The 26469-nt window shown below is 44.3% G+C and overlaps 3 protein-coding genes across 3 annotated transcripts in view; 1 reads left to right on the top strand and 2 right to left on the bottom strand.

Annotated features, from left to right (window-relative positions):
• Positions 1–740: 740 nt before the first annotated feature.
• Positions 741–12214, bottom strand: LOC136518213 (serine/threonine-protein kinase TOUSLED-like). Its single transcript, XM_066511863.1, has 16 exons — positions 11780–12214; positions 11399–11488; positions 11070–11276; positions 10223–10273; positions 9649–9756; positions 9518–9562; positions 8904–9016; positions 8619–8685; positions 7655–7721; positions 6033–6130; positions 5775–5954; positions 5085–5295; positions 4029–4293; positions 1948–2002; positions 1399–1560; positions 741–1068 (listed from the first exon to the last, which is right to left on the bottom strand). The coding sequence occupies exons 1-16, from the start codon at positions 12002–12004 to the stop codon at positions 973–975; spliced, it is 2040 nt and encodes a 679-aa protein (XP_066367960.1). The 5' UTR covers positions 12005–12214; the 3' UTR covers positions 741–972.
• A 234-nt stretch (positions 12215–12448) lies between these two features.
• The window catches only part of LOC136518247 (uncharacterized), a 41916-nt gene continuing 27895 nt past the window's right edge, over positions 12449–26469 (top strand). The window contains exons 1-2 of the mRNA XM_066511889.1: positions 12449–13191; positions 13310–13391. Coding sequence (XP_066367986.1) covers positions 12694–13191; positions 13310–13391 — 580 coding nt within the window. The 5' untranslated portion in view covers positions 12449–12693. The remainder of the gene's footprint in view (positions 13192–13309; positions 13392–26469) is intronic.
• Positions 17275–19056, bottom strand: LOC136513201 (uncharacterized). The gene is made up of 3 exons (XM_066507192.1): positions 17553–19056; positions 17348–17424; positions 17275–17283 (listed from the first exon to the last, which is right to left on the bottom strand). Exons 1-3 carry the CDS (start codon positions 19054–19056, stop codon positions 17275–17277), a joined length of 1590 nt encoding a protein of 529 aa, XP_066363289.1.

The raw sequence follows: 26469 nt of genomic DNA, 5'->3' as shown, positions 1-26469 counted from the left end.
CCTTCGCTACCTCGTCCACACACGGCCGGACCTGACGTTCGCCGTTGGCTACGTCAGTCGGTTCATGCAGCGACCGACGACGGAGCACGAGCAGGCCGTCAAGAGATCCTCCGCTACGTCGCGGGCACTTCCGACTACGGCTTGCACTACCCGAGGTGTCCCGATGCGGAGCACTTCATCGAGTACAGCGACAGCGACCTCGCCGGCGACATCGACACAAGCAAGAGCACTAGCGGGACGCTATTCTTCCTCGGTAAGTGTCTAATCAGCTGGCAGTCGGTCAAGCAGCAAGTGGTGGCTCTGTCCAGTTGCGAGGCGGAGTACATCGCTGCCACAACCGCTTCGACTCAAGCTCTCTGGTTGGCTCGGTTGCTAGGCGATCTCCTAGGCAGGGACGCAGAAGCAGTGGAGCTTAGGGTGGACAACAAGTCCGCCTTGGCTTTAGCGAAGAACCCCGTCTTCCATGAGCGCAGCAAGCATATCCACATCAAGTACCACTTCATCAGGAGCTATTTGGATGAGGGGAGCATCAAGGCTGGCTACATCAACACCCGGGATCAGCTCGTCGATCTTCTCACCAAGTCCCTTGGGCGGGTCAAGTTCCAGGAGCTTCACGCCATGATTAGGATGGTTCAAATTCCACAGAAGGCGCCACACAAGACTTAGGGGGAGAATGACAGCTATAAGTCTTGTCCTTATCTACTTAGGATACTTATCTAGAGTAGTTGGTGGCTGTGTCAGCCCTTATCTTTATCCCTAGCACCTACTTTAGCATCTCTAGAATATGTTGTAGCTTTCTTAAGGCTCAAGCAAGCTATCCTATATGTATCCCCAACCTGTCATAGTTGTGTCATGGCTAATGAAATATGAAATTCAGCCCCAAACCTGTGTTTTGGTTCTGTTCTAACATTATCCATCCCCATACATATAAGTGAGCAGGTACCCTCGCCAAAATGTTATCCGGAGTAGTGGCTACTTCTTTGCATATGAGAGATAAGGATCTTGAGCTATGGTTAGTACATCTGGCCTCTCTGATTGGTTGTATGTCAAACACCGGCGTATCAGATCCTGTGAATGTTCGGGGACAATGGAAAAGGAAAAGAATCAAACTGGCTCACAGATGACTGAAACAATTCTAGAATGAAAACGACATGGAGACTTGGCACTGACTACAGTACAGCTAAATGTTTTTATTTGCGGTGAGGTGAGATCACACTTTTGCCAAACTAACCAACATCAGCAAATTCTCAGGGCAAGCTGAGGACAGAATGAACATGCCAAATTAAACAAAGCAGTAAACTGTAGGTCTCACCAATGCAAGTATAGTATCTTGCATTGATGGGATACATGTGATGGGTATGCAACTATTTACACCATGTGAAAAAAAAAGAAACAGACCTTTGCCTCATTCGATACAGCTGGCTTTGAAGGGAACTCCACTCTCCGTGCATTGATAATTGTATCTTCCCGAAGTATTCTCTCCTGAGTCTGATCATGACCAAAAGGACGCCTTCCAAAGAGCATCTGGTAAAACATTACACCAGCTGACCAAACATCCACCTGCATGAAAACGAATGGAAAAGCTAATGCGCCATTGCTAATCAGGATGAAGTTCAAATTTCAAAAATGTTATTGTGGAAAGTGGATTGAGTTCAGGAGGCACATAAATGAGCCCAGGCCTACATAAATGAGGTGATCTAGAGATGATATATGTGTTTTTTTATGTAAAAGTTGCATACAACCAAACCACCTCATGATACCTCCTCACAATTGAAACATCCCAAAACTACTTGCTAAAGTGAGGAGACCTTCTATTATCTTTGGCATATATTATGCTATTGGTTGAGTAGAATAATTTAGAAAAAAAAAACACAAAATCACAAGAACCATAATATATTTTCACCAGTTAGCACATTAACAGGCAGAACAGTTGCCAGATATAATTACCTTAGATGAAATAAATGGTGTTTTGCTGAGGTCAAAGCATTCTGGAGGAAGATACCTGAAAAAGAACAGAAAAGAATTGAAGCGAGACATGCCTGCCATTCTAAAGGAACAATGGCCATAAAAAGGAAAACAATGACGTCCTGCCATAAATAAAAACTAAATGTATCCCACTTGTTCAAGTAAGGCATTATAGGAAAGAAGAAAATGTCCTGTTAGTAATGCGACTACTCAATGAAAACAAAAGGTAATTCCTTTCGAAGGTTTTAGATTGATACTTGAACGCTGCAACTCTTTTAGAAATAGCATGTATTGATATTCAAAGTGGTACTAATTACTGGGGAATTAAATTTATGAGCCATACTATGAAGCTATGGGAGAGAGTTATTGAGCATCGCTTGAGAGCAATAACGCGGGTCTCTATAAACCAATTTGGTTTCATACCCGGAAGGTCAACCATGGAAGCCATTTTCTTAATAAGACAAATTATGGAGCGGTATAGGGAGAAGAAGGACCTACACATGGTTTTTATTGACTTGGAGAAGGACCTACACATGGTTTTCCAACACCGGTTGAGATGGTTTGGACATGTCTAACGGAGACCTCCAAAGGCACCGGTGCGTAGTGGAATCCTAGGTCAGGATAGTAACGTGAAGAGAGGCAGAGGAAGACCGAAGTTGACTTGGGTAGAGGCAATAAAAGGAGACTTGAAAGGATGGAATATACCCAAAGACTTAGCCTTAGATAGGAGCGCTCGGAAGACAGCTATTCACGTGCCTGAACCTTGATTGCTTCTGCTGGGTTTCAACTCTAGCCTACCCCAACTTGTTTGGGACTTAAAGGCTTTGTTGTTGTTGTTGTTGTTGTGGAGAAGGCTTATGATAAAATACCAAGGAATGTTATGTGGTGGATTTTGGACAAACATAAAGTCCCAACGAAGTACGTCGGGTTCATTAAGGACATGTACAACAATGTTGTGACTAGTGTTCGAACAAGTGATGCAGACACGGATGACTTCCCGATTAGGATAGGACTACATCAAGGGTCAGCTTTGAGCCCTTATCTGTTTGCCTTAGTGATGGATGAGGTCACAAGGGACATATAAGGGGACATCCCTTGGTGTATGCTTTTCGCGGATGATGTAATGCTAGTTGATGAAAGTCGGACAGGAGTGAATCAGAAACTGGAGTTATGGCGGGAGACTTTGGAGTCCAAAGCTTTTAGACTCAATAGAACTAAAACTGAGTATATGAGATGTGACTTCGGCACTACTACTCGGGAGGAGGAAGCTATTTGTTTGGAAGGTCAAGTAGTGCCTAGGAAGGATACCTTTCGATATTTAGGATCAATGCTACAGAGAGACGGGGATATTGATGAAGATGTTAGCCATAGAATCAAAGCAGGGTGGATGAAGTGGCGCCAAGCATCTGGTGTCCTATGTGACAAAAGGGTACCACAGAAGCTAAAAGGCAAGTTTTATAGGACGACGATTAGACCTGCTATATTGTATGGTGTAGAATGTTGGCCTACGAAAACACGACATGTTCAACAGATAAGTGTCGCGAAAATGCGTATGTTGCGTTGGATTTGCGGTCATACAAGAAGGGATCGAGTTCGAAACGATGATATACGTGATAGATTAGAGGTAGCACCAATTGAAGAAAAGCTTGTCCAACACCGGTTGAGATGGTTTGGACATGTCCAACGGAGACCTCCAGAGACACCGGTGCGTAGTGGAATCCTAAGCCAGGATAGTAACGTGAAGAGAGGCAGAGGAAGACCGAAGTTGACTTGGGTAGAGGCAATAAAAGGAGACTTGAAAGGATGGAATATACCGAAAGACTTAGCCTTAGATAGGAGTGCTTGGAAAATAGTTATTCACGTGCCTGAACCTTGATTGCTTCTGCTGGGTTTCAACTCTAGCCTACCCCAATTTGTTTGGGACTTAAAGGCTTTGTTGTTGTTGATGTATTGCACCAGGAATATAGCAAAAAATGTAAATAATTAAAAAATTCCATAACAGCAGGTAGCTTGAAGGTTTCTGTGAGCTAGTGCAAAAGATCAACTGGAAGGATCACACTCACCAATAGGTTCCAGCTCCCTGAGAAGTGAGTTCCATTCCCTGAGACCCAACATCATCCTCCACAATCTTGCTGAGGCCAAAGTCTGTAACTTTTGCAACACCAACCTCATCAAAGAGAACATTGCCAGGTTTTAGATCGTAGTGAATGATCTTTTGGCCCCTCTTGTTTAGATAAACCAGGCCCTGAAATATTTGAACAATTATGATTCTTGCTTCTTTTTCTGGAAGAATTGGTGTAGCTTTAAGGACTGCATCAAGATCCTTGCCTGGTTGAAACAATAGCAATGAAGAGAACATTATTACATCTCCTGGTCTGAGGGTTACAGATTTAGGAAGGAAAACCATCATTAAAGACTACAACATTGTAAAAGAAAAGCTTCACAGAACTGATCAAAATACATGTAAAATGGAATGTATGTTGATTAAGAAGATAGCGAGCATTGGAAGGAACTTTTTGTTTTCAGTGAGAAAACATATCCATGTAGTTATTAGTGTTGGCAGTGGCTGCTGAATGTTGTGGCTCAAAACAGAAGTATCAAACACAGAATTGCTAGAAAAATACAGTAGAGTTTACGGCGCATGAGTCTTACTTATTTATTTATTTTGTCAACTTGTCTGTCATTGTCAAGACAGAGGATGGGATACAAACTACAGTCAACAGCATGTTGCCCCTGCCTTTTTTCCCATTGGCAACCTATCCTAGTCTGACCAATGGGGAAATGTGGGAGAAATAATTGTATGGGTCAGTTTATTCATTCACTTCATTTTTATATGGGTCAGCAACTATTACCTCTCCAAGAACCACCTCAATTTTTGACTGGCAAAATGGAACAGATTCATCCAATAACTATAAACATGAATGCATGTGGCCAATAACAATATATGCCTAAAGTTCGGTAAGACAGTATCTATCTAACACTTCTGAATTATAAGTTTATGTTAGCATGACTACAGAATGAAGTCCTCCGCAGACAGGTATCAGGAACAGCGAACAAATAAAAGACTGTTATGTTATCATATCGATCAGGATTTCGAAGGTCATAAAAACATATAATACCACTGCAATATTCTAGGACAGTGCAGAATGTATTGTGATCAATCTCAAATATATCCCATAGCCTGACAATGTTTGGATGCACCAAAGTTTTGTGAATGTTATATTCACGAATCGCATGACGTATGTAGCTCTGTTTTTTCTCCTCACTCCATTGAGCATTCAATCCATGAAGCTTGCATGCCACATACTTGTACTCCACCAAATCAAAAGCCTGCCCAAAAGAAATTGTCGCATGTAACTGCTGGTACTATCAAGCCAAATTTCTATGAAGACATCACTACACATTAGACTGACTTCATGAAAAAGAAAATATCTCAAATAGCTAGTCAAATGTTCCAACATGAATATAACCATCAAGATAGTTTAGGATGGTACACTACAGCAGTACATTTTCTACAGAAAGATGGGCCTTAAAGTAACACCCACCCTCTTTAAGCAAGTGTTCAATAGGGGCCCACATGTAACTAAATAGCTGCAAAATTTGGTATTTCTTATCTATAAGAAAAAAGGCTTGCCACTAACACCCTTCCCTAGACCCCACACAGAGCGGGAGCTCTCTGCACTGGGTACGCCCTTTTTTTATCTATAAGCAAAGAATGACTATTTTTATATTAGCCATATAGGCCTAGTATGACTAAATTTAATGCCTCCGATTTAGTTTTCAAGATTATACGTAAAGCAAGAGTATACCTTGTAAACCTCACTGAACCCTCCCTTTCCTAGAAGATTTAACAGAGCATAACGATGGTGAAGAATTTGGAAGTTGTTAAAGCGTGAGCCATCTTCATCTCTGAGACGCTTCATCTCTCGTATAAGCCTCCCCTTTTCCAACTCATACCGATCTCTCTCTCTCATATACTGTTCTTCCTCCTGAAATACAATCATAGAAAGCAGATTAAGAAGGTGTACCAATTAGGCAAGTAACCATGACACCATAAAGAAAATTACCCGTTTGATACTGGTTAGACGAGATTTACATATTTCGTCCTGTAAGAGGATGTCCTCCTCAGACATGCTAGTCTCAGCATCACTGCCATCACCCTTGTCTAAACAGAAAGAGATCTTTAAAAAATGAACAACAAAAAGAAGGAATGTAGGAAATATATTGCCAGCAAAATATACAATTTAGCTAGTGCACACTTTTTTCGTTTTGTTAAGCTGCTATGACTTTAATATTGCGATTGCAATAATGGAGGAAGGTTTGCTTTGTATAAAAAGAACAAACAGGAATGTCATAAGAAAAAATCTACATCAACTTAAATTTTATTGCAAATGCTTTTCATGAAACAATATTGACATGTATTGATGTGTGCAACTGCAAAACATATGCAAGATATTAAAGCTTATAAGGATTCAAGTCAACACAAGCAATAAAGGAAAAATGTACTTCAGAACATTGTTTTTGAGGCGTCGCCTAGTCGTCGCCTAGGCGACAAGGCGTGGTAGAGGGCCTGGGCGTCGGCGGCGCCACGACCTGCACTGGTATGGTGTCCGCCTAATCGAGTTAGGCGTCGCCTAGGAGTAGATTGGTGTCGGGCGGACGCCTACAGCCCCGCCGCGGACGCCGGATGCCAGTTCGCGGGGGAACGGCGCCAAAAGACCGCGGTCCCGTGGGAAATCGACCGCGCAGGAACTATGAGGGCGCGGGAAGTAGATAGGCCCTTCGCGTGGGAAATTTACCGAACGAGGCCTTTACCGGCGGCCGCGAGTGAGGGCGAGGGGAGAGGAAGAGAGAAGGCGGCAGGAAGAGAGAAGGCGGCAGGCGGCCGCTTGGCTGCTCCTCTGTTCGTCCACCGGCCGGCCGCCCCTGCCGCGGAGCCGGCCTTGCATCTCCGCTTGGCCTCCGCACCTGCCGTGGAGCGGCAGTCTGCAGTCTGCTCGTCCGCCTCGAGTCTTCGAAGTCCGCACCTGCTCGTCCGCCTCGACTCTCTGCCTCCATCGGCCGTCCGCCCGTGTCCATCCGCTGCAACTCTGTCCCCTGCCTCCCCTCGTGTTTTGGCTCACCAAATCTCCCATCTGTCTTCCGCTTTTCATGTTTGTTTGCTCTGCCTTTGCTCATTGACGGACTGGTGCGAGTACTCTGCTCTCAATACTGTGTGCTGCTTTTTATATTTTATTATTGGCCTGCCACATACGGAGTACTACTCACGAACGGAGTTTGCTTGCTTGTGCTTGGGTTGTTATTTTCTTTGAGCATTACATAACGCAAAGCACAAGATCTTTCTTTGATTAGTATAATATCTGTTTGGGTTCTTTCTTTAATCTGTACACTTTTACAGAACACAAAGTAGAAATTTTCCTTTGATTAGTATAATATACTTACTGATTAGTAGTACTCCCTTAGCTGTACTAGTATGTGCTGGTCTTAAGCATTAGGAATAAACAAGGTATGTATGTGCTGCACTAGTATCTACAATTCCAGTTTACACAACGCCTTCAGGGCGCCTAAAATATGCATATGGCGTCACCTAGGCATCCGCCACAAACGCCTAGGCGTTGTGAAGGGGGTAGGGCGCCACGCCTTGCCGCAACGCCTAAAAAACATTGCTTCAGAAATAAAAAATACTCACCAGATTGTCTTTTCTTAAGTGATTTACGATGCCTTTCAACAGTCTCCTTAGTTTCGAGTAAAGATTTCTATAGAAAGATATGGCAAACATAAGCATCTCAGAAATATGAAAATACATCATTACCAAAGAGTAAGATGGTGTAGACAGCAAACTGGCAAAGCCTATAAAGATATGGATATCATTTATATAGTTCAGACATGAGAAAGGACTAGGATGATATGCCTATGTAGAATACACAAGAACTTAACTATAGATGATTTATGAATAAATGATACCATGACTGGTCATAGACTAAGTTGAAGTCAAACTTAAATGCTAGTCATTGACTGCCATTAATTCGAGGCATCTAAATTTCCTTAGCACTGACACCCTTCCCCAGACCCCGAACAGAGCGGGATCTCTCTACACTGGGTGCGCCCTTTTAAATTTCCTTAGCAATCAAATTCCTTAGCAATCAAAATGCCTCTATAGATGAAACTTTGTGAAAACTTTGAATTGCACAGATTGTGTCAGTAAAATCCAACTGGGAGTACAAATGTGTCTTCTGAACATGATACTCAGTAATCAGTATACAAGACCAACCTATCTAATATGGCTAGAATTGTAAACAAAAGAGTCTTGAACAGAAGTTGTCTGTAGAAAGAAAGAAAGAAGTCCACCATGGGGGCAAGATGCCCCCTGCCCTTGCCACAAGAGAGCGATTATCGAACCCTTTAGGGCTATCAATCATTTCCCATGGGGATTGGAGACGATCGAGGAAGAAATTAGTTCAGCACCTGGGTCTGAGCCCAGTTGGGTGGCCTCTCAATTGGAGGCCCTACCAGCCAAGCTATTGCTCAGCTCTCAACTACCACATATCAACAAATGGACCACCATGCAGATACAAGTTCTACTGCCTACAGATCAAATCATTATCTTCTAATATGTGTATGCAAGTAGACATCTATGGGGTTGCAGAACTCACCAGGTGAGAATTAAGATCTTTTATTGCCTGTCCGTCTTCCCAAGTTTCAGATATGATAGTCCCAGCTCTGAGTTAAGAACGAGGGTAGAATTAACCAAAGCAATGTCGCAATAGATAATTCATACCCAAAAAAAAAACATAAGAAGAGAAGAAACAGCATCTGCTATTAAAAATTTTAAGGTGTCAATTTTAGAAGGCATACTTGATAAAGAGCTGCAGTTAGGGGGCTCTTAGGACCACTCTGGATACTATTAAGGATCAAGCGCTGGGACATTAGAAAATTACCTCATAACACCAACATTCCCAAGTCTGAAAGATTCCTGCCTTATCCTCATTCGCGCTTCTTGCCTCTCTGCTTTCGACACAGCTATCAGCAGATCAGACAGGACCTTCATTTGCTTCATTAATGAAAATGAGAACAGTTAGTCATGCATAGAATGAGCAGATTTTCTCAACCACACAAATATTAAGATTGCCTTGAAGCTAAACAAGTACAGTAAGCTCACTTCCACCATGGCCCCCACCACACAAAGAAATAAAAAAGGAAAGCACAAAACCCACATCCAAACCATGTGGACAAACAACATGCATGCAGCAAGCACATATGCACATAAGTAAAATCTCCATTGGTCTAAAAAAATTACATATGTAGTGCGCCTGACCATTATAAGAAGGAAAAGTATATTGTACACACTGACACACACAGCTTCTAACAGGTGACAACAGTAGAAGATCATGTGCATATAGAACAAAGTGAGGTATTTACAACAGTTATTCACCATGATATGCCTAAACAGTGGACTTAAAGTTTCCCAAATATAGCAGACCAGCGTACACAAATGAAAGAATGGCAGTAGCTAAAACAAATATGGTAAACCATAAGATAACATGCTACCAACCTTAGATCTCATTTGATGGTCATGATCTTTGAGATCCTTCAATTCCTGTAAGAATGATGCAAAGTCAACATGTCAATCAAGACACTAAAAATACATGATTAAATGAAAATTGATAGCAAGTATCTCCTTACTTTTGCTAACCTATCACTAAGTTGATGGTAATTTGTTGCTTCTTGACGTGATTTAGAAAGTTCCTCCTCCAAAAATGCAACTTTGCCACGTAACATTGACAATTCTTCCTATTAAATGGAGAGTGCTTAAGAATAGAATTTTAAAACAAAAATGAGAACACATACAGATTTTTGGTACAGTCTATTCATAAGCATCCAAAGTGGCATGGCATCAGTAAAATATTTCACTAACACTGTTTATGCTTTATTACTTCTGAGAAAATCTTAACTACACCATACTACTTTACAGGGTTGGATTGCCTAAACTGGCAGGTGAAGATGAAAGTAAGTGGAAACTATCCCAGCAATGAGAGGGAAAAAAGAATGAAAACCATGTACAGAAGCCATTTGAAAGACTCCATGTTTATGTATTATTAATTAGACATCCAAAAGGACATATTCAGAAGCAGGCAAACATGAAACATAGACAGTTCCAAAAGGACACATCCGGATCAATACTGTGATAGTGTGACTAGAAAAGGATGGAGATATTTAGAAATTTGGCAGAAGATGATGATGTCAAGCAATGAGTTACCTGTAAAGCAGCCCTGTCGTCATGGCCCAGTTGAACACTCGATCGGGATTCCTGTTGAATTGTGCTCATAATTAGCAGGTTAGGATAAATTACTGTATAATAGGGTTCATCAATCAACTGTTCATCATTGAATGCATTTTTGTATATGCATGTGTCCACACTTTCCAGTGATGGAGATTGTAAATATGGATTATGGAGAAAATAGTTCTGTCCATAGGGTGAAAAACATTAGTGTTGTCAAACATAATGGTTTACCCAAAACCTTTCAAACTATCCGTGCGGCCAATTGTCACAAACAAGACCTGGGGCGTCGTGCTGTTTTTCAAAACCATTTGAATCAGGATATAAAAAGTTAAAAACACTAACGGCCTGTTAATGAGTTTCTCCAAAAACAGATCCTTCAGAAGAACACTCGCAGATGGCAGATCTTGTATCCTAGTACTTTGATCAAGACATTATTAAAATTGAACAAGTCCAGGCTATCTTTGAACATAAGCTTGTACAGATTCATCTATTTCATTAGATCTGCAAAATTTCAAAATTCTCACTATGTAGTTCAAAAGTGTTATAGATATCTATGGATAGGTGCAAATTTTCTCTTAGTTACCAACTTTTATTAAGTCATAAATGTTTATAATTTACTAGAAGATCTATTTCAGCATACTGTAACTGACCAAACTTTACCCTTAAATAGGAAGTGCCTTCAAAACAACAATTTCTTCAATAATATATTCATTGTGCTTAGGTAATCAAATGACCTAGAAATAGCTCTGATGAGAAGGGCCAGAAGTTTGCACATGAGAATGTGCAGGATACTAGCACGGTACAGACACATCACACATCGTACCTTGTTGGTTAATTTATCTAGTTGACCATTTGTTACAACTGCTGAGGAAGTCGAAATCAGTCGTGTCTGATCAGCAGTCTTTGAGCCACGGCCTCGGCCTGTACCAGCACGACCCCTTCCACGGCCTTGTTTTTTCCTATTTGAATTGTCCAAGGATGGTCTTGTATCCGTGACATCTAAAATCTTTGCTGCCTCGTTTGCCGAACCCTGATTCTCAAATTACAAGAGAATCCACCAATTGAAAAGAATATTCAGACTCATGAGCACACAAAGAATGCAGGAGAGAATCATAAGAGATTAACTATTCAGTTCCTAACAGATGAGCCCACCTCAAAATTTCCAAGAGCAAGGATGTTGTCACCATCTGGAGATCTCGGCCGCTTCAGGGTATTCTTTTGTATCAAAAACTCCTCGCAGTTCTAATCAGCAAAAACAGAATAATGGAATGGGATCAGGGCTAGCATAATAAGGATAAAACTAGAGGTGGAATTATTTTGCCTAATTTGTTGTCAGTTACACTAGCAAACCACGTGCACATGTTTATAATAACAAAAGAAATAGCACAAATAGTTCTGGCTAGAAAGAGATCATAGCAACATAGCCAATGTGTGAGCAAGGAAATCAAAGATGCCAAGCGATCACGCTACTGTACTGGAGCAAAAAAAAAAAAAGAGGGAAAGTAAGAGAGAAGCTCAAGGTTTAGGACTGACATCATCATCGGAAGAGGAAGTCTCAGGCAGCTCCTCCTGGTCCATGAAGGATATGGCGGGGGCGGAGGCGGGGGCAGCCATGGGATGGTGCGGCGGTGACGATGGCGCGGAGACAGCCTTGCCGGCCATGCGGGCCTCGAGCTTGGCAAGCTTCGACGAAGACGGGTTGGAATTGGACGATAGGTGCTGCACTATGTCCTCCCCTGCCGCGGACGAGCCCGACATTGCTACCGATTGCGACGGAACCGGATCGCGCGCCCTGAAGCTTCCAGAACAAGGAACGAAAACCGCGCGAGCCAGGCACTTCCTCTATTCCTCCCCGCACCACTGCGCGCCTCCACACGAGCCGGCGGGGCGGCGGGCGGATCTATCTCCAAACCCTAGCCGTACGTGCAACAGGGCGACGGCAAACTGAGGCGGACGCAGCAGCGGGAATGCTCCGAGCGGGCGGTGACCGGGCGAACAGGAATTGCTCCCCTCCACCCCCTCTGCTACCTGTTGACTCGCCGGTCTCTGCTGCTGAGTACGGCGGCGGCGGCAACTGGAGCTCACTCGAGGAGCGTATGCGGAGGCGGAGTGTGCCGCTTGCCTAGTTCGCCACGCCTGGAACTGGAAGGCTGGACGGAGGCGCGGCGGTCACCCACCTCTCTTCCGCTCCCTTCCCAGTTCCCCCCTCCCCTGCGCGAGCGATTCCATTGCCACTCCGCTTTATTACTGCTCTTTCCGTCAGGCTCACTGGGCCTTTGGGGCGACGAGGCCCATGTGGTGACTCCATAAATGCTCATTTCGTTAAGCCCATTGGTTCGCCGTATTGGAGGAGTGGACCAGCGGAGCGTTTACTACAGGTACAGGGTGCCCCGCGCCGCCGCCTCCCTCAGTCCTCATCACTGCGCAGCAGACCAACGGTGGATGCGATGGCGGCTAGCGGTGTGGAGGATGAGACGGTGGGCGGGGAGGTCAGAGGGGAGGAAGACGACGACGATGTGCCTCAGCTGAGCGCTGCAGCGATGGAGGCGCTCCGGGAATTCCTGGTGGAACAGCAGCAGTCGGAGGAGCAGGATGAAACTGGAGGAGGGGATGGCGGGGTAGAGCTGGTCCCGGAGGACTGGCGGCTGAGCCAGTTCTGGTACGACGAGCGCACCGCGCGGGCGCTGGTGGAGGAGGTCATCCGCCTTGTCTCCACTTCTGGCTCAGGCTCAGCCGCCAGCGCCGTGGCTTGCATCGCGTGCCCGACGCTCTACGCCTACCTGAAGAAGACCGACCCGGGAGTGCCCGCGCAGCTGCTGGAGTACGACGAGCGGTTCGGGCAGTACGGCGGCGACTTCACCTTCTACGACTACAACCGACCGGAGGAGCTGCCGCCGGCGATGAAGCACGTCTACCGCGTCGTCGTTGCCGACCCTCCCTATCTGGTACTGTTTCTACCCTACCAGAGATTACCCATTAAAAACTGTTTGATTAGTTCTTAACGTTTGAGATAAGAGGAAAGATCGAGGAGAAATGGTCATTATTCGGTGGTTGTTGGTGCAGAGTAAGGAATGCTTGGAAAAGGTTGCCAAGACAGTGTCTTTCCTCGCACAGCCTGAAGGTTCATTCCTGCTGCTGCTCACAGGTAATTGGGGCTCATGGCAATGCTCTGTCAAGTTTTTTTTTAGATAATGGATAAAATATCCGGCTTCATCTATCCAAGGATAGAATCAGACCAATTATTACAGACTTCAAACCTGGGCACAAAGTTCGGTTGAAGTAAAACTTACAACCACACACACGACTAACGGAATAGGTAAAAAGTTTTTTATTAAACCAAACCAACATGCCTTTGTGAAAGCCAACCATTGGATCCAAAGAAATCTAAAGCCGACGTCTCTAGGTGTTGTGCCACAGAGATCATTTGATCTTTAAGATCTTCATGCCGCTGTAAGTTTGCCCAATGACGAAGCCAGTGCGTTCCTCGGAATAGTACCTGCAAAAGAGATTTTGGTTTGCATTTGTCAAAAACCACCTCATTCCTTGTTATCCAGATTGCCCAAAGAAGTGCGAAAGCTGCTGTTAATAACAATGTATTGTACTTTTTGTTTCCCAATTTAGACCAATGATAGAACAAAACATCTATATTTGTGGGAGGTGATATCCCAAAAAGTATATGTATAGAGCGCCACAAAAATTTAGCATAAAAGCAATAAAAAAAGAGATGGTGAATTGTCTCTGAAACGTGGCAGAAACAACAACTTTTGTCTCCATTCTAATTTCTCCTAGCCAAGTTGTCTTTGGTTAGAATCACTCCTCTTTTTAGATACCACATGAAAACTTTTATTTTCATCGGCAGCTTCGTTTGCTAAATATCTTGCGACACTCTCACCCCATTGTTAATTAATGCAGCATACATAGACTTGACTGTAAAAGCCCCAGAGGCATTTAAATCTCACATAAACACATCTCTTTCCTGTAGTAAGTTTATCTGTTGTAAAGAAGCTACAATTCGATGCTAATTTGTTAAGTTCGCACCCACCAAATGTCTCCGAAATGAGATATTTAGTACTGGGAAACTCAAGACTGTAGCTATAGTGTCTTGTTTTCTTCTTACAATATTAAATAACGCAGAAAATCTATCTTTGAGAGGTTTGTTGCCCAGCCAAGTATCATCCCAAAATCTGGTTTGTGTCCCATCTTTGACATTAAAATGTCCTAACTCCATGAAGTTATCTTTAATATTCATAAGGCTTTTCCAGAAATGTGAGTCTGTTGGTTTCTTTTCACAGCTTGCAAGAGTCTTATTTTTAATGTACTTATTTCTTAATAATTCTTGCCACAGCCCATCCTCATTTAATAACTTAAACAACCACTTACTGAGCAAACATTTATTTTGAATCTCTAAATTATGTATCCCTAGACCTCCCTGGTCCTTAGGCTGGCACATAACTTCCCACTTGGCTAACCTGTATTTCCTTTTGTGTTGGTCATTTTGCTAGTAAAAGCAAGACCTAAAACAATCAATTTTTTCCACCACCCCTTTCGGTAGTTCGAAAAATGACATAATGAACATCGGTAAACTAGATAGCACCGAGTTTATGAGTACCAAACGACCATCGACTGTAAGTAGTTTCCCTTTCCACCCACTAAGTCTTTTTTCGATTCTCTCTTCTATACACTTCCAGTCTTTATTATATAGTTTCCTAAAATGCATAGGTAAATCCAGGTAGCGAAATGGATATTTACCACTGGCACATCCAAACAGCTGCGAATAAAACTCTTCATGATCTTTAGCTTGTCCAAAACAAAAGACTTTGTTTTTGTGGAAATTTATCTTTAGGCCAGGTAGTTGCTCAAAAGTACTTAGCAGTAGTTTCATATTAACTGCTTTTTCAACATCATGGCTCATGAAGATCACTGTGTCATCCGTATATTGAAGAATGGATAAGCCATCCTGAATTAGATGGGGAATAACCCCTTCTATCTGCCCTGCTTCCTTTGCTCTGGCAATTAGTATGGCCAACATATCAACCACTATGTTAAATAGTATGGGTGACATGGGGTCACCTTGCCTTAAACCTTTTTTTGTCTGGAAGTAAGATCCGAGTTGGTCATTAACCTTAATATTTACATTGCCTCCTTGTGTAAAACTCTGCACCCATTCACACCACTTTTGTGAAAATCCCTTCATCCTTAATGTTTGCTGTAGAAAACTCCATTTTACTTTATCATATGTTTTTTCAAAATCTATTTTAACAATCACACCATTTCGTTTTTTCGTGTGAAGTTCGTGAAGCGTTTCATGTAATATAACTGCGCCCTCCATAATATTTCTTCCTGGTAAAAAGCCGTCTGAGTCGGTCTTATTAGTTTGTGGGCAATCATAGATAATCTATTTGTCGCCACTTTTGTGAATATTTTGAAAGAGACATTCAACAAACAGATAGGCCTGTATTGTTGAATAACTCTTGCATCCTTCTTTTTGGGCAGCAAGATTATGTTATCGAAATTAAGACGATTGAGAGGTAAGGTTCCCTGATAAAAATAAGAAAACAGGGCCATCAAATCGTCTTTAATTAAGCCCCAGAAAACTTGATAAAACTCCAGAGGAAAACCATCTGGCCCAGGCGCTTTATTATGTTCCATTTGGAAAATTGCCGCTCTGACTTCCTCATTAGAGAATCTTCAGATGGACCGAACAGGTTTTTGTAATAACTGGTAATATGCTCCTTAAGCTGAGCATCACCAGTTATTATGTTATTACCATCCTCGAGCTGGAAAATACGAGTTTTTCTATGTCTACCGTTGGCTAACAACTGATAATATTTTGTATTAGCATCTCCTTCTAAAAGGTGTTTCACTTTAGCCCTCTGGTACCACTTTAGTTCTTCCTCTCGAAGCAACTCAGCGAGCCTTTCATTCAAGACATGCTTTAAGTCTCGTTCAGATTCATTTAGCATAGTGCTTTCTGCCTTTTTGTCTAGTTCATCCAATTTATTTAAAAGAGTAGATTTTTCTTTCTTATAAGCACCACTCAAATGCATCGCCCAACCTCTAAGATGTTGGCGAAGCCTTCTAATTTTCATCTGCCACTTCTCAATAGGTGTTCCAGACGCTAGAGTATTTTGCCAAATCTCAGAAACCATCTCACAAAATCCTTCTCTTAACAACCACCCTAATTCAAATTTGAATTGAGGCTGATAAGTTGTGGAAGGGTTATTTGTAGAGAAAAGCAGAGGTGTATGGTCAGAAATTTCTCTAGAAAGAGCATATACTATGCTATGCGCATATTTGGACTCGAAGTCTGTGCAAACTAGCACCCTGTCCAATTTTTCAAAGGTTTGGTTTGTCAAATTGTTAGCCCAAGTGTATTTTCTTCCTGACAAATCTATTTCTCTAAGATTTAAGGCATCAATTACTGCATTGAACATAAAAGGCCATCTATCGCTGTAGTTATCATTATTTTCTCATCCGGTCTCTGAATAATGTTAAAGTCACCACCTATAATAATAGGTAAGGCTTCCTTTGAACATACCCGGACCATCTCAGACAAAAAAATGGGCTTTTGATCCAACTGTGCTGGCCCATATACTGAGATTAGATTAAATTAAAAATCGTCCTCTTTGTGTCTTAATTTAAAACGAATAAAGAATTCTCCTTCCTCAATCTCCCCAATGTCAAAAGTTAACAAATGGGCGCCTAGAATCATGCCACCAGATCTGCCCCGTGGAGCCATACAGTGCCAAATAAAGTCTCTACTAGCACAAATAGTGTTTAGAGTCGTTTGGGGAAAGTTAGCTCTACCAGTCTCCGATAAGGCAATGAAATCTAGGCTTTTCTCTTTTGTTAAATCTGAGAGGAATCTGTATTTTTTACCATCAGCGAAACCATTACAATTCCAAAAAATGCCTTTCATTTTTAACAACTTTTATTACTATTCTTATTTCTTTTCTTATGACGAGGACGCCCTCTTGTTTTAAGTGATACGGTGGTTTGTAAAATCAAAGGATCACAACCCCCATCACCTAGCCCTTCTGCAATTTTAGAACAAATAAGATTCAAAGCTTCAAGATCTAAATTATCTTCATTAGAACATACAGTTGATGCATCTTCCACTAAAACAATATTGTCCTCCCTTAGCTTATCATTCTCATTCAATCTATTAAATTTGATGTCTTTTAAACATTTTAAAGAATTAAAAATATCATGCTCATTGTTTCCTAGAACAACCCTATTGATTTTGATGAAGTAAGTAAAGAAGAAACATCTCGTGAAGTAAAAGAGGTAGGTTGTTGCAGTTTACCTTTGTCAAGCGCAGATTCCAAGTTCTTCCTCGCTTTAAGCTTCGCTGCCTTCTCGGTGGAGTCCTGATCCACACTTGAGGCGTTCCTCTTGCTGGATCTCACTGGTGAAACTATCCCACTGATATTTTTATTTTTTAGAATCCCAGAGTCGATCTGTGAGGGCATCATAGTAGCCTTCCATGCCTCATTAACATTTACAGCTCCTCCAGACTGAGAAAGCAGGACCACTGGTTTGTTATTAGGCTTCACAGGCTTGCTCCGGGAAATGGTAGAAGTTCCTACTTCCTCCAGTTGTGCCGCCTCATTATATGCATTGTGCAGGCTATCCATAGGTTGGAAATCCCCATTACCATTGCCATGTGCCTGAGCGTCTCCTATTTTTCCATCAACATCCATTTTTCCCTCAGAATTTCCTTTTTTGGGATCTCCCTCCCTCGGGTCTCCCTTCTTGGGGTCTTCCTCTTTAGGATCACCCTCCTTGGTAGAGTCCATATCAATGAGTTGTGGCTCATCAGTAGGAGTGTCCTCCTCCACTCTAAACTGTAGCTCGTAAACAAAGTCACCAATGACCACATCCACAAAATCCGGGATGAGTTTTGGATCCAGCACTGCTACTTTCATTCTAGCTCTGCCAGTGTTCAACGTGAAGATAGTGTCAACAGCCCGAGGGACACCTAAGATAGTTCCAACTGCCCAGATGATGGGAAATTCTTTGAACTCTTTAGGTAGTCCTCTAAACTGCACCCACACTTTATCAATCTCATATTTATAGACCTCATTCTCAGTACCTTTTTCAAAACGAATCTTGCCTTTAACTGCCTTGGCATCCATAGGTCCCCAATTCACCATTGTTTCCAATAGGTCAGAAGATGGAAAATTGATAATAAAAGCATCAGTGCCCTTTGTCTCAATTTCCCACTTATGTTTCTTATCTGGTAGTAGTTTTTCTAGTTCTACTGCCAATTGGTCTACAGTAAAAGAACCTTCCAAAACACGCACCACAGCTGCTTTTCCTTCCACATTAGCTTTTGGATTTTCCACCACTGGAATGAAATAAAAGCCTAGTCCTTCCACAGCATAACCACAGGGAATAGCATTTGTATTTGTTTTCTTAATATTTGGACAAAGCTTAGTCGCATGGTCACCAAAATAAACTTCACAGCAAAGAACAACAGTGCATTCTTGAATTGTATGACCTTTTGTACGACAGCGATAACAAAATGGCTTGCCCTTAGTTTTCTTTGAACCTTTATCCGATGACTCTGGGATATCTAAGGAAGTACCTTTCGGTTCACTGACCGGTGGGACAGTCCCCCCGGGATTTGCTGTAGCTTTCATGTTTGCGGTGTCCACCACCATGGCGGTGGCATGGCTTGTCGAAGAAGCATCCCCCTTCCCTGTGTCGGTCTCCAACTGAGGAGGAGGCACAACGGAGCCTGGCGCTTGATGACCAGAGATGGCAGATGACGCGGCGCCCCCCTGCTGCTGGACGTGACCCCCCATGAGCACCTGCTAGGGGTTCACCTCCATTGGTTGCGGCTGCGGGAAGAAGCCCCCGATGGGATGCTGGTACCCTCCTACGGTCTGGTACAACCCATCATGTGCCGGGTTAGGGTAGGCACCCACAACCCCGGACAGCCCATACTGGTGTGGTGGCACAGGATGCCGAGGATGAGGATAGTCGGTGTTATGGCGACCACCTCGACCCCTGCGACCCCCTTGGCCACGGACTCCACCGAAGTTTCTTCCCCCTCCATAGTAGTGAGCACCTGATGTGTACAGGCCCGATCTTCCGAGAGGTAGCCGGTAAGTTCGATTTGTGGATATCTCGACGTTGGCGATCCGGCTTCAAATCAGACACGATTCGAACCCTGCAACCGTTACACCACTGCTCCGTTGGTTATCAACCAAGCACAACTTGATTGACCTCGCCAAGAAGGCTTTTCCTACAAGCGAATCGAAGAGCACAAGCAAGAAGGTAAAACACGCAATCTGAAATTGCAAATATGAATGTCGCGAATATCAATAGAGGGTTCAAGAACTCGGTTCCAAAGGACTAATCGACACAGTGGAGGAGATCAAGAACAGGGGCCCTGGATCACTGTAAAAGGATTTGTCACCACAGTTACAATGAACGATTCAGTTTCTCGATGGAAAACTAAACTCTAAACAAAACCCAATTGAGTAGCAGCGGCGGTGGCTGTGTTTATAGTCTAAGACTCGACCTAGGGTTGGGGACGGCCAAGGGTTGGGCGCCCACAACTTGGGCTTAAGGCCCGACACGATATATGGCCAAGTTGGTCCAAATAGGTGACGCAGCACCTTGCCGTGGTCACACAGAATGATCCACGGACCTTCTGGAGCTGGGACCAGATCCAAAACGACGGTGTCGTCGTCCCCTTTCCAACGTATCCAAGAACGGCCCGTTTCGATGTCGTATGAGGAAGTTATGACCGAAACAGTGACGACGTGTCTGCTAAATCCGAGGGTGACGTGGCAGCTGAGTTGGGAACGAATTGCAACTTGGGGAAGACCATGGCGTCAGTGTGTCCAGCGTGGCGATGTCCTCATCATCCTCCCCTTCTCGAATTGGAGTCATCCTCGACTCCATCTTGGCGATGTCCTCATCATCCCCTCCTTGTAGAATTGGAGTCGTCCTCGACTCCATCCCATCACTAACGAACTCCTGCAAAAGGTTAGTGACAGCAGGCAATGCACCAGACATAAAAGGTTGACAAAACATAATATAACATGGTGCATCAGGATTATCACATAACTCAGCAGTAGCAGGAGTTGTAGCAAGAAAAGCACCTCCTTTTAACTTAATCCCATTATTTTTAGCAATGTCTGTTGGAGGTTTATTTTATGTTTAATAATATCCGTAGGAGACAAAGGCAGCAATGTAATTTTCTTGTCCTTATGTATGATAGTGTATGTATTAGTTCTACCATGGTGTAAAGCATCATTATCAAATTCCCATGGGCGACCTAACAAAATGGAACAAGCTTGCATAGGGACAACATCAAAATCAGCAGTATCATGATAAGAGCCTGTGAAAAAGCTAATGCGTGCTGATTTAGTTACCTTAGTCTTACCACTATTATTGAACCATTGAAGTTTATATGGATACGAATGTTGTCGTGTGGTCAAGCCAAGCTTGTCAACCAAATCTGAACTCACCAAGTTGTTGCAACTCCCGCTATCAATGATAGTGAGAACACGACAACCCTGCACAATGAGATACATGTGGAACAAATTGTGGCGTTGGATCTTCATCTCTTCTTCATGACCCACACGTGTACTCAACACACGCTGCACAAGAAGGCTAGGGTAGTCCGCGGCAGCAGCCACGGAGTCAATGGTGATGGCCTCCTTGTCTTGATCGCCCTCGATGGGATCTGCATCAATGTTAGCAGCAAGGGCTAAATCATCTTCAACATCACTAGCACTTACATATCCATCCTCGGTAGCAATGAAAGCGCGACGACTGGGGCATTCCTTCATGACATGTCCCATGCCTTTGCATCGGTGGCAAATGATTTTAGAGCTGGACGAGGAGGAGCTAGTAGAAGCACCCGGAGTGCCACCTTTCTTCAGATGTGGAAACTGCACATTAGACAATTTACTTACCTCGGAAGAAAATGGAGGTGTAGATGGCTGTGGTGCAACAGGAAGCTTGGGCGTCTCCGGCTCGGAACGCTTCTGAAAATTCCTCCCATTGTGAGACCTGAAAGGCTGGTGTTGTTTGCGTCCCTGTACTTCTCGTTCGGCCTTAATAGCAAGATGATACAATTGGGAAAAATTGCGTCATTCTTTGTAATCAAGTATGTTCTGTATATCATGGTTTAAACCACCAAAAAATCTAGCACTAGCATCATCATCATCTTCATTTATACCACAACGTGCTAAGCCAATAAGCAATTGTTGATAGTATGCTTCCACTCCTTTATCACCTTGTTTTAAAGTTTGTAGTTTCAAACGTAAATCACGTTGATAATAAGGAGGAACAAAACGAGATTTCATACGTTGCTTTAAAACATTCCAAGTTTGAGGCACAGCAGCAGCATTATTAGCATTGCAAAGATCACTCCACCAGAACAAAGCAAAATTAGTAAACTCACTAGTAGCAAGTCTAACTCTATGATCAGGAGGAACATTATGAGAATCAAATTTTTGTTGAACAGCAAGCTCCCAATCTAAATATGCCTCTAGATCAACATTACCAGCAAAAGGAGGTAGACTAAATTTAATTTTAGCAAAAGGATCATTATTACCATGATTATTACCTCCCATGCCGTGACGATTGAAGTTGAGGCGGCGACGGGCACCACCGTCAGCATACGCATCTTCATCACCAAAAGCATACGCATCTTCATCATCAGCACGATAAGGCGGAGGGCGTTGCTCAAGCTGTTCAATGCGGGTGACCAGATTGTTCACGTTGCGCGTCAGCTCGGTCATAAGATTGCGTTGTTCAGTCATGAACGTTGCAAGCTCGCCCTTGGACACGCACTCATTGAAGTCCGTCGGAGTTGCTGCCATGGTTAGAAGATAGAAAAAGACAACACCAAAGTATTATCCCTATCAACTAAAAGGAAACAAGTGGTGGTGGTGAAAGTGGAATGTAAAATCACAAGCGGCTTACCACCGTCTTGCCTGTATTCTTACCAACGCCAAACAGGAGCAAAACCAAAGTGGCGAAGCAATCTGTTGTCGAGCGTGGGTAACAGTTGCAAGATGAACCTGTGCTGACAGAAGAATATGTGGAGCTATGGGTAGGCACACAATATGACAGCAAGGATTAGCAATTAACGAGTGCAGAGTAACGATTGTTCAATCCGGATCCAAAGTACAAGTCACAGGTGCTGGCTAAGACGTGACGAGACGTAGCGCAACAAGGTGAAAACAAAGAACGATCGAAAGAACTCACGGAACAAGCAAATAGCCCGGATTTCGCCTTTTTCCTGAATTTTTCCCCGGATTTTTCAAAAAGGCACTAGTAGGAAACAAAATTTTTTTTTCTTACTATTTTTTTTATACTTTTCTCTGAACAAGGATCACAAAAGATGCAACCACAAAAATTGGCACCTACAACTGAGGTGGGATGTGGTCTACAGAAATTCAGCACGTTCTCTGAAAAGCGTGCAAAAACTTTGACAATTTTTTTTCTTTATTTTCCTGAATTTTTTTGGCAATTTTGACGAAACCAAACAGGGCAATGCCGAGTTTGGGTCGGGTCCAAATGGTGTCAAGAAGCTGCTCAAAAAATTTCAGATTTTTCTGATAAACGAGCGAAAAGTTATGCCTGTTTTACCGAAGGTATCTCAAAGTATGTTTTCCGGGAGGCACAACACGACGGCGGCAGTTAGGGCAAAGCGTCCCTAAACTCTAACACCGATCACAGCAGTAGGTATTCGTCTACCAATTGATGAGAACAGGCCCGATCTTCCGAGAGGTAGCCGGTAAGTTCGATTTGTGGAGATCTCGACGTTGGCGATCCGGCTTCAAATCAGACACGATTCGAACCCTGCAACCGTTACACCACTGCTCCGTTAGTTATCAACCAAGCACAACTTGATTGACCTCGCCAAGAAGGCTTTTCCTGCAAGCGAATCGAAGAGCACAAGCAAGAAGGTAAAACACGCAATCTGAAACGAAATTGCAAAGGCACAAAGGGCGATAGGACAGCGGAAATTGAAATATTTTTGGGCTTTTTGTGGACTCTAGGTAATGAACAAATATGAATCTAAGGCAAACGAGATGATACCTCGCGGTAAACCTGAAATATCTGATACCAATTGATGTGTATAGGCCCGATCTTCCGAGAGGTAGCCGGTAAGTTCGATTTGTGGAGATCTCGACGTTGGCGATCCGGCTTCAAATCAGACACGATTCGAACCCTGCAACCGTTACACCACTGCTCCGTTGGTTATCAACCAAGCACAACTTGATTGACCTCGCCAAGAAGGCTTTTCCTGCAAGCGAATCGAAGAGCACAAGCAAGAAGGTAAAACACGCAATCTGAAATTGCAAATATGAATGTCGCGAATATCAATAGAGGGTTCAAGAACTCGGTTCCAAAGGACTAATCGACACAGTGGAGGAGATCAAGAACGGGGGCCCTAGATCACTGTAAAAGGATTTGTCACCACAGTTACAATGAACGATTCAGTTTCTCGATGGAAAACTAAACTCTAAACAAAACCCAATTGAGTAGCAGCGGCGGCGGCTGTGTTTATAGTCTAAGACTCGACCTAGGGTTGGGGACGGCCAAGGGTTGGGCGCCCACAACTTGGGCTTAAGGCCCGACACGATACATGGCCAAGTTGGCCCAAATAGGTGACGCAGCACCTTGCCGTGGTCACACAGAATGATCCACGGACCTTCTGGAGCTGGGACCAGATCCAAAACGACGGCGTCGTCGTCCCCTTTCCAACGCATCCAAGAACGGCCCGTTTCGATGTCGTATGAGGAAGTTATGACCGAAACGGTGATGACGTGTCTGCTGAATCTGAGAGTGACGTGGCAGCTGAGTTGGGAACGAATTGCAACTTGGGGAAGACCATGGCGTCAGTGTGTCCAGCGTGGCGATGTCCTCATCAGCACCGCTATTTCTTCCACCGAAGTTGTTGTAGCCCCCGAACCTGTCTCGGCCTCGATGCGGGGCAAAGCCGCGATCTGCACCACGGCCCCCTCACCCCGGGAAGCCGTGACCTCGTCCACGTCCGCCGAAGCCAGGGTCATAACCCGGGTTGAAACCGGGGTTGAAGCCTGCGCCCCTGCCTCCACCATGCTCGCCAAAGTTTCCTCCATTGCCCGGCCCTTGCCCAGCCATGTCTTTGCCCTCGCGAACCACGTCTGCGAACGAGCGGCGCAGTGACGAAGACGGTGATGGCGGCGGCTTAGGCGTGCAGCGAGGTTTTCTTTTGGTGCCGGTACGCAAGAAAAGGGCACATAGACCCTTCGTGGGCCTAAAAAATTCCCGGGCCCGAGTTCAACATGGTCTATTGGCCCAGATCGCTCCGGCTCCGTCGTCCCTTCCACACCGCTAGAGACGCACGTGGCCGAGACCGGTAGCATCCGTTCAGTAAGCGGAGGAAATTCTGGATCAGAGTCCTGAACTCTCGGCTTTTCAAATTTTTTTGAAACCTCCATCTTCGTCACTGTAGAACGAAAGAACGGAGATCTCTATTGATAGACTGGCGAGCTCAATCTGTGACGCGAAGCTACAGACCTGTATGTAGCCTTAGCAAGGACATCACCCAGTGTCCGTGGTGGAGACACTCGAGGTTGGGGTAGAGGTCCCTGCCATGGCACCCCGGTAAGCTTCCTTTGAACAATCGTGGAGACAATGGTCTTTGGGAGCCGAAGGGCATCAGACGAAGGAGACTTACCTGAGTCCAGAGCCTGTTCAGCTCTATACAGATCGTCGTGTGTAAATCCTGCTTCTACAGCCTCGCTGATGAAGTCCGGCGTAGAAGGAGAAGCCGGTTCATCCTCCTCGGAGTCGGAGTCGCCCCCTATAGCCCAAAACCTGGACATGATAGGAGACGGCCCGACCTGAGCTTGAAAGCCATGGATTGGCTTCGGACGCTGAGATGCTTCCATCGCCAGAGACACTGCTCTCGACAGAGCAGCTCATCCCTCCGCCCACCTCCGATCCTCGTCATTGTCCGCGTCCTCCTCGTCCGCAACCGCTAGAAAGGAAGACGGCCGAAGTGCACTCCTCGTCGCCAGAGCGAGCGTGAGGCGGCGCCCTCTGTGACCGCGCTTCAAACTCATGGAATCGGTGGGCGAACACCTCACCTGCTAGCTGTTGCCTCCCAATCTTCAACCCTGGCCCGCCCCAATGCTCTGTCAAGTGAAAGCGATTAGTCTGATATATTCTTTGGTATTTTGATGTTGTTCTGCAATCAATAATCAATAGTGTGGAAGTCCTATATGATCTCTTCACCTTTATAATCTGGCCAAGGGTGCTGCTGATTATGGCCATCTCTATAATTTGAAGGGATAATTGAATTCATGCCATTACAAAAACGGTGTTTCTGAGATTTACCATTACAATTCGGCTATTTCAAAATTTGTCATTACAATTCGAACTCTACCCCAGTGTTGCCGGTTTCTACGTCTGGCCATTGTTTGGGCCCACCTGCAGGCTGAATGCACGTACAGGAGACCGTATGGATGGTATTTGACCCGACCGCGACCCAGCGCGTGGACGCCGTCTCCATTTCGTCTCCTTCCCCGACCCCTTCTCCACTAACCCTAGAGCAGCGAATTGGAGGCGACGACGGCGAATCGGGAGAGCTACTGCTGGTGGAGGCGAGGGAGAGCTGCTGGACGTGTTCCAACTCTGTCCCTACGGCGGCGCAGGCGAATCGACGACGGCGAAGGAGGACTGCGACGGTCCGGCCCTTATCCATCTCGACGATCGCGCCCTCATCGATCTCGATGGTCGAGCCCTCATCCATCTCGACGCAAGATGTTGAGAGGAAGTCCGATGAAGGGCCTTGCGACGGTGTCGAGCTCGATGGCGAGCGCCAGCAGAACTGAGCATCGTTCTGGCCTCCTAGATTGCCCATGGTGCTTGGTACCTTTGGTTTGGATCAAGAGCAAGCAGCCGAAAACTCGAGATCAGTACTTTATCAAGTGCCACAACAAATATCAAGGTGAGAAATCATTGTATTGTTAGCTTGTTCATGAAGGTTGCATTGTGTATGACGTAGGACTTATTTTGAACGCAGGGTGATTCTACTACATGTCCATTCATCTGGTCTGAGACGGAGTACGAGGCTTGGGCAGCCAAGGAACGCCTAAAGAATCAGGTGCCCAATTCCAATCCGACAACAATGATGCAATTGTGTGATGAAGGATGTGCCGATTTGAGGCATGAACTCAACGAAGTGAAGCAAATTG

The sequence above is a fragment of the Miscanthus floridulus genome, chromosome 2, assembly GCF_019320115.1.
Source record: "Miscanthus floridulus cultivar M001 chromosome 2, ASM1932011v1, whole genome shotgun sequence".
In the NCBI taxonomy this organism is placed as follows: domain Eukaryota; kingdom Viridiplantae; phylum Streptophyta; class Magnoliopsida; order Poales; family Poaceae; genus Miscanthus; species Miscanthus floridulus.
Note: the sequence above shows the minus strand (reverse complement) of the source record. Positions and strands in the feature narration are given on the sequence as shown.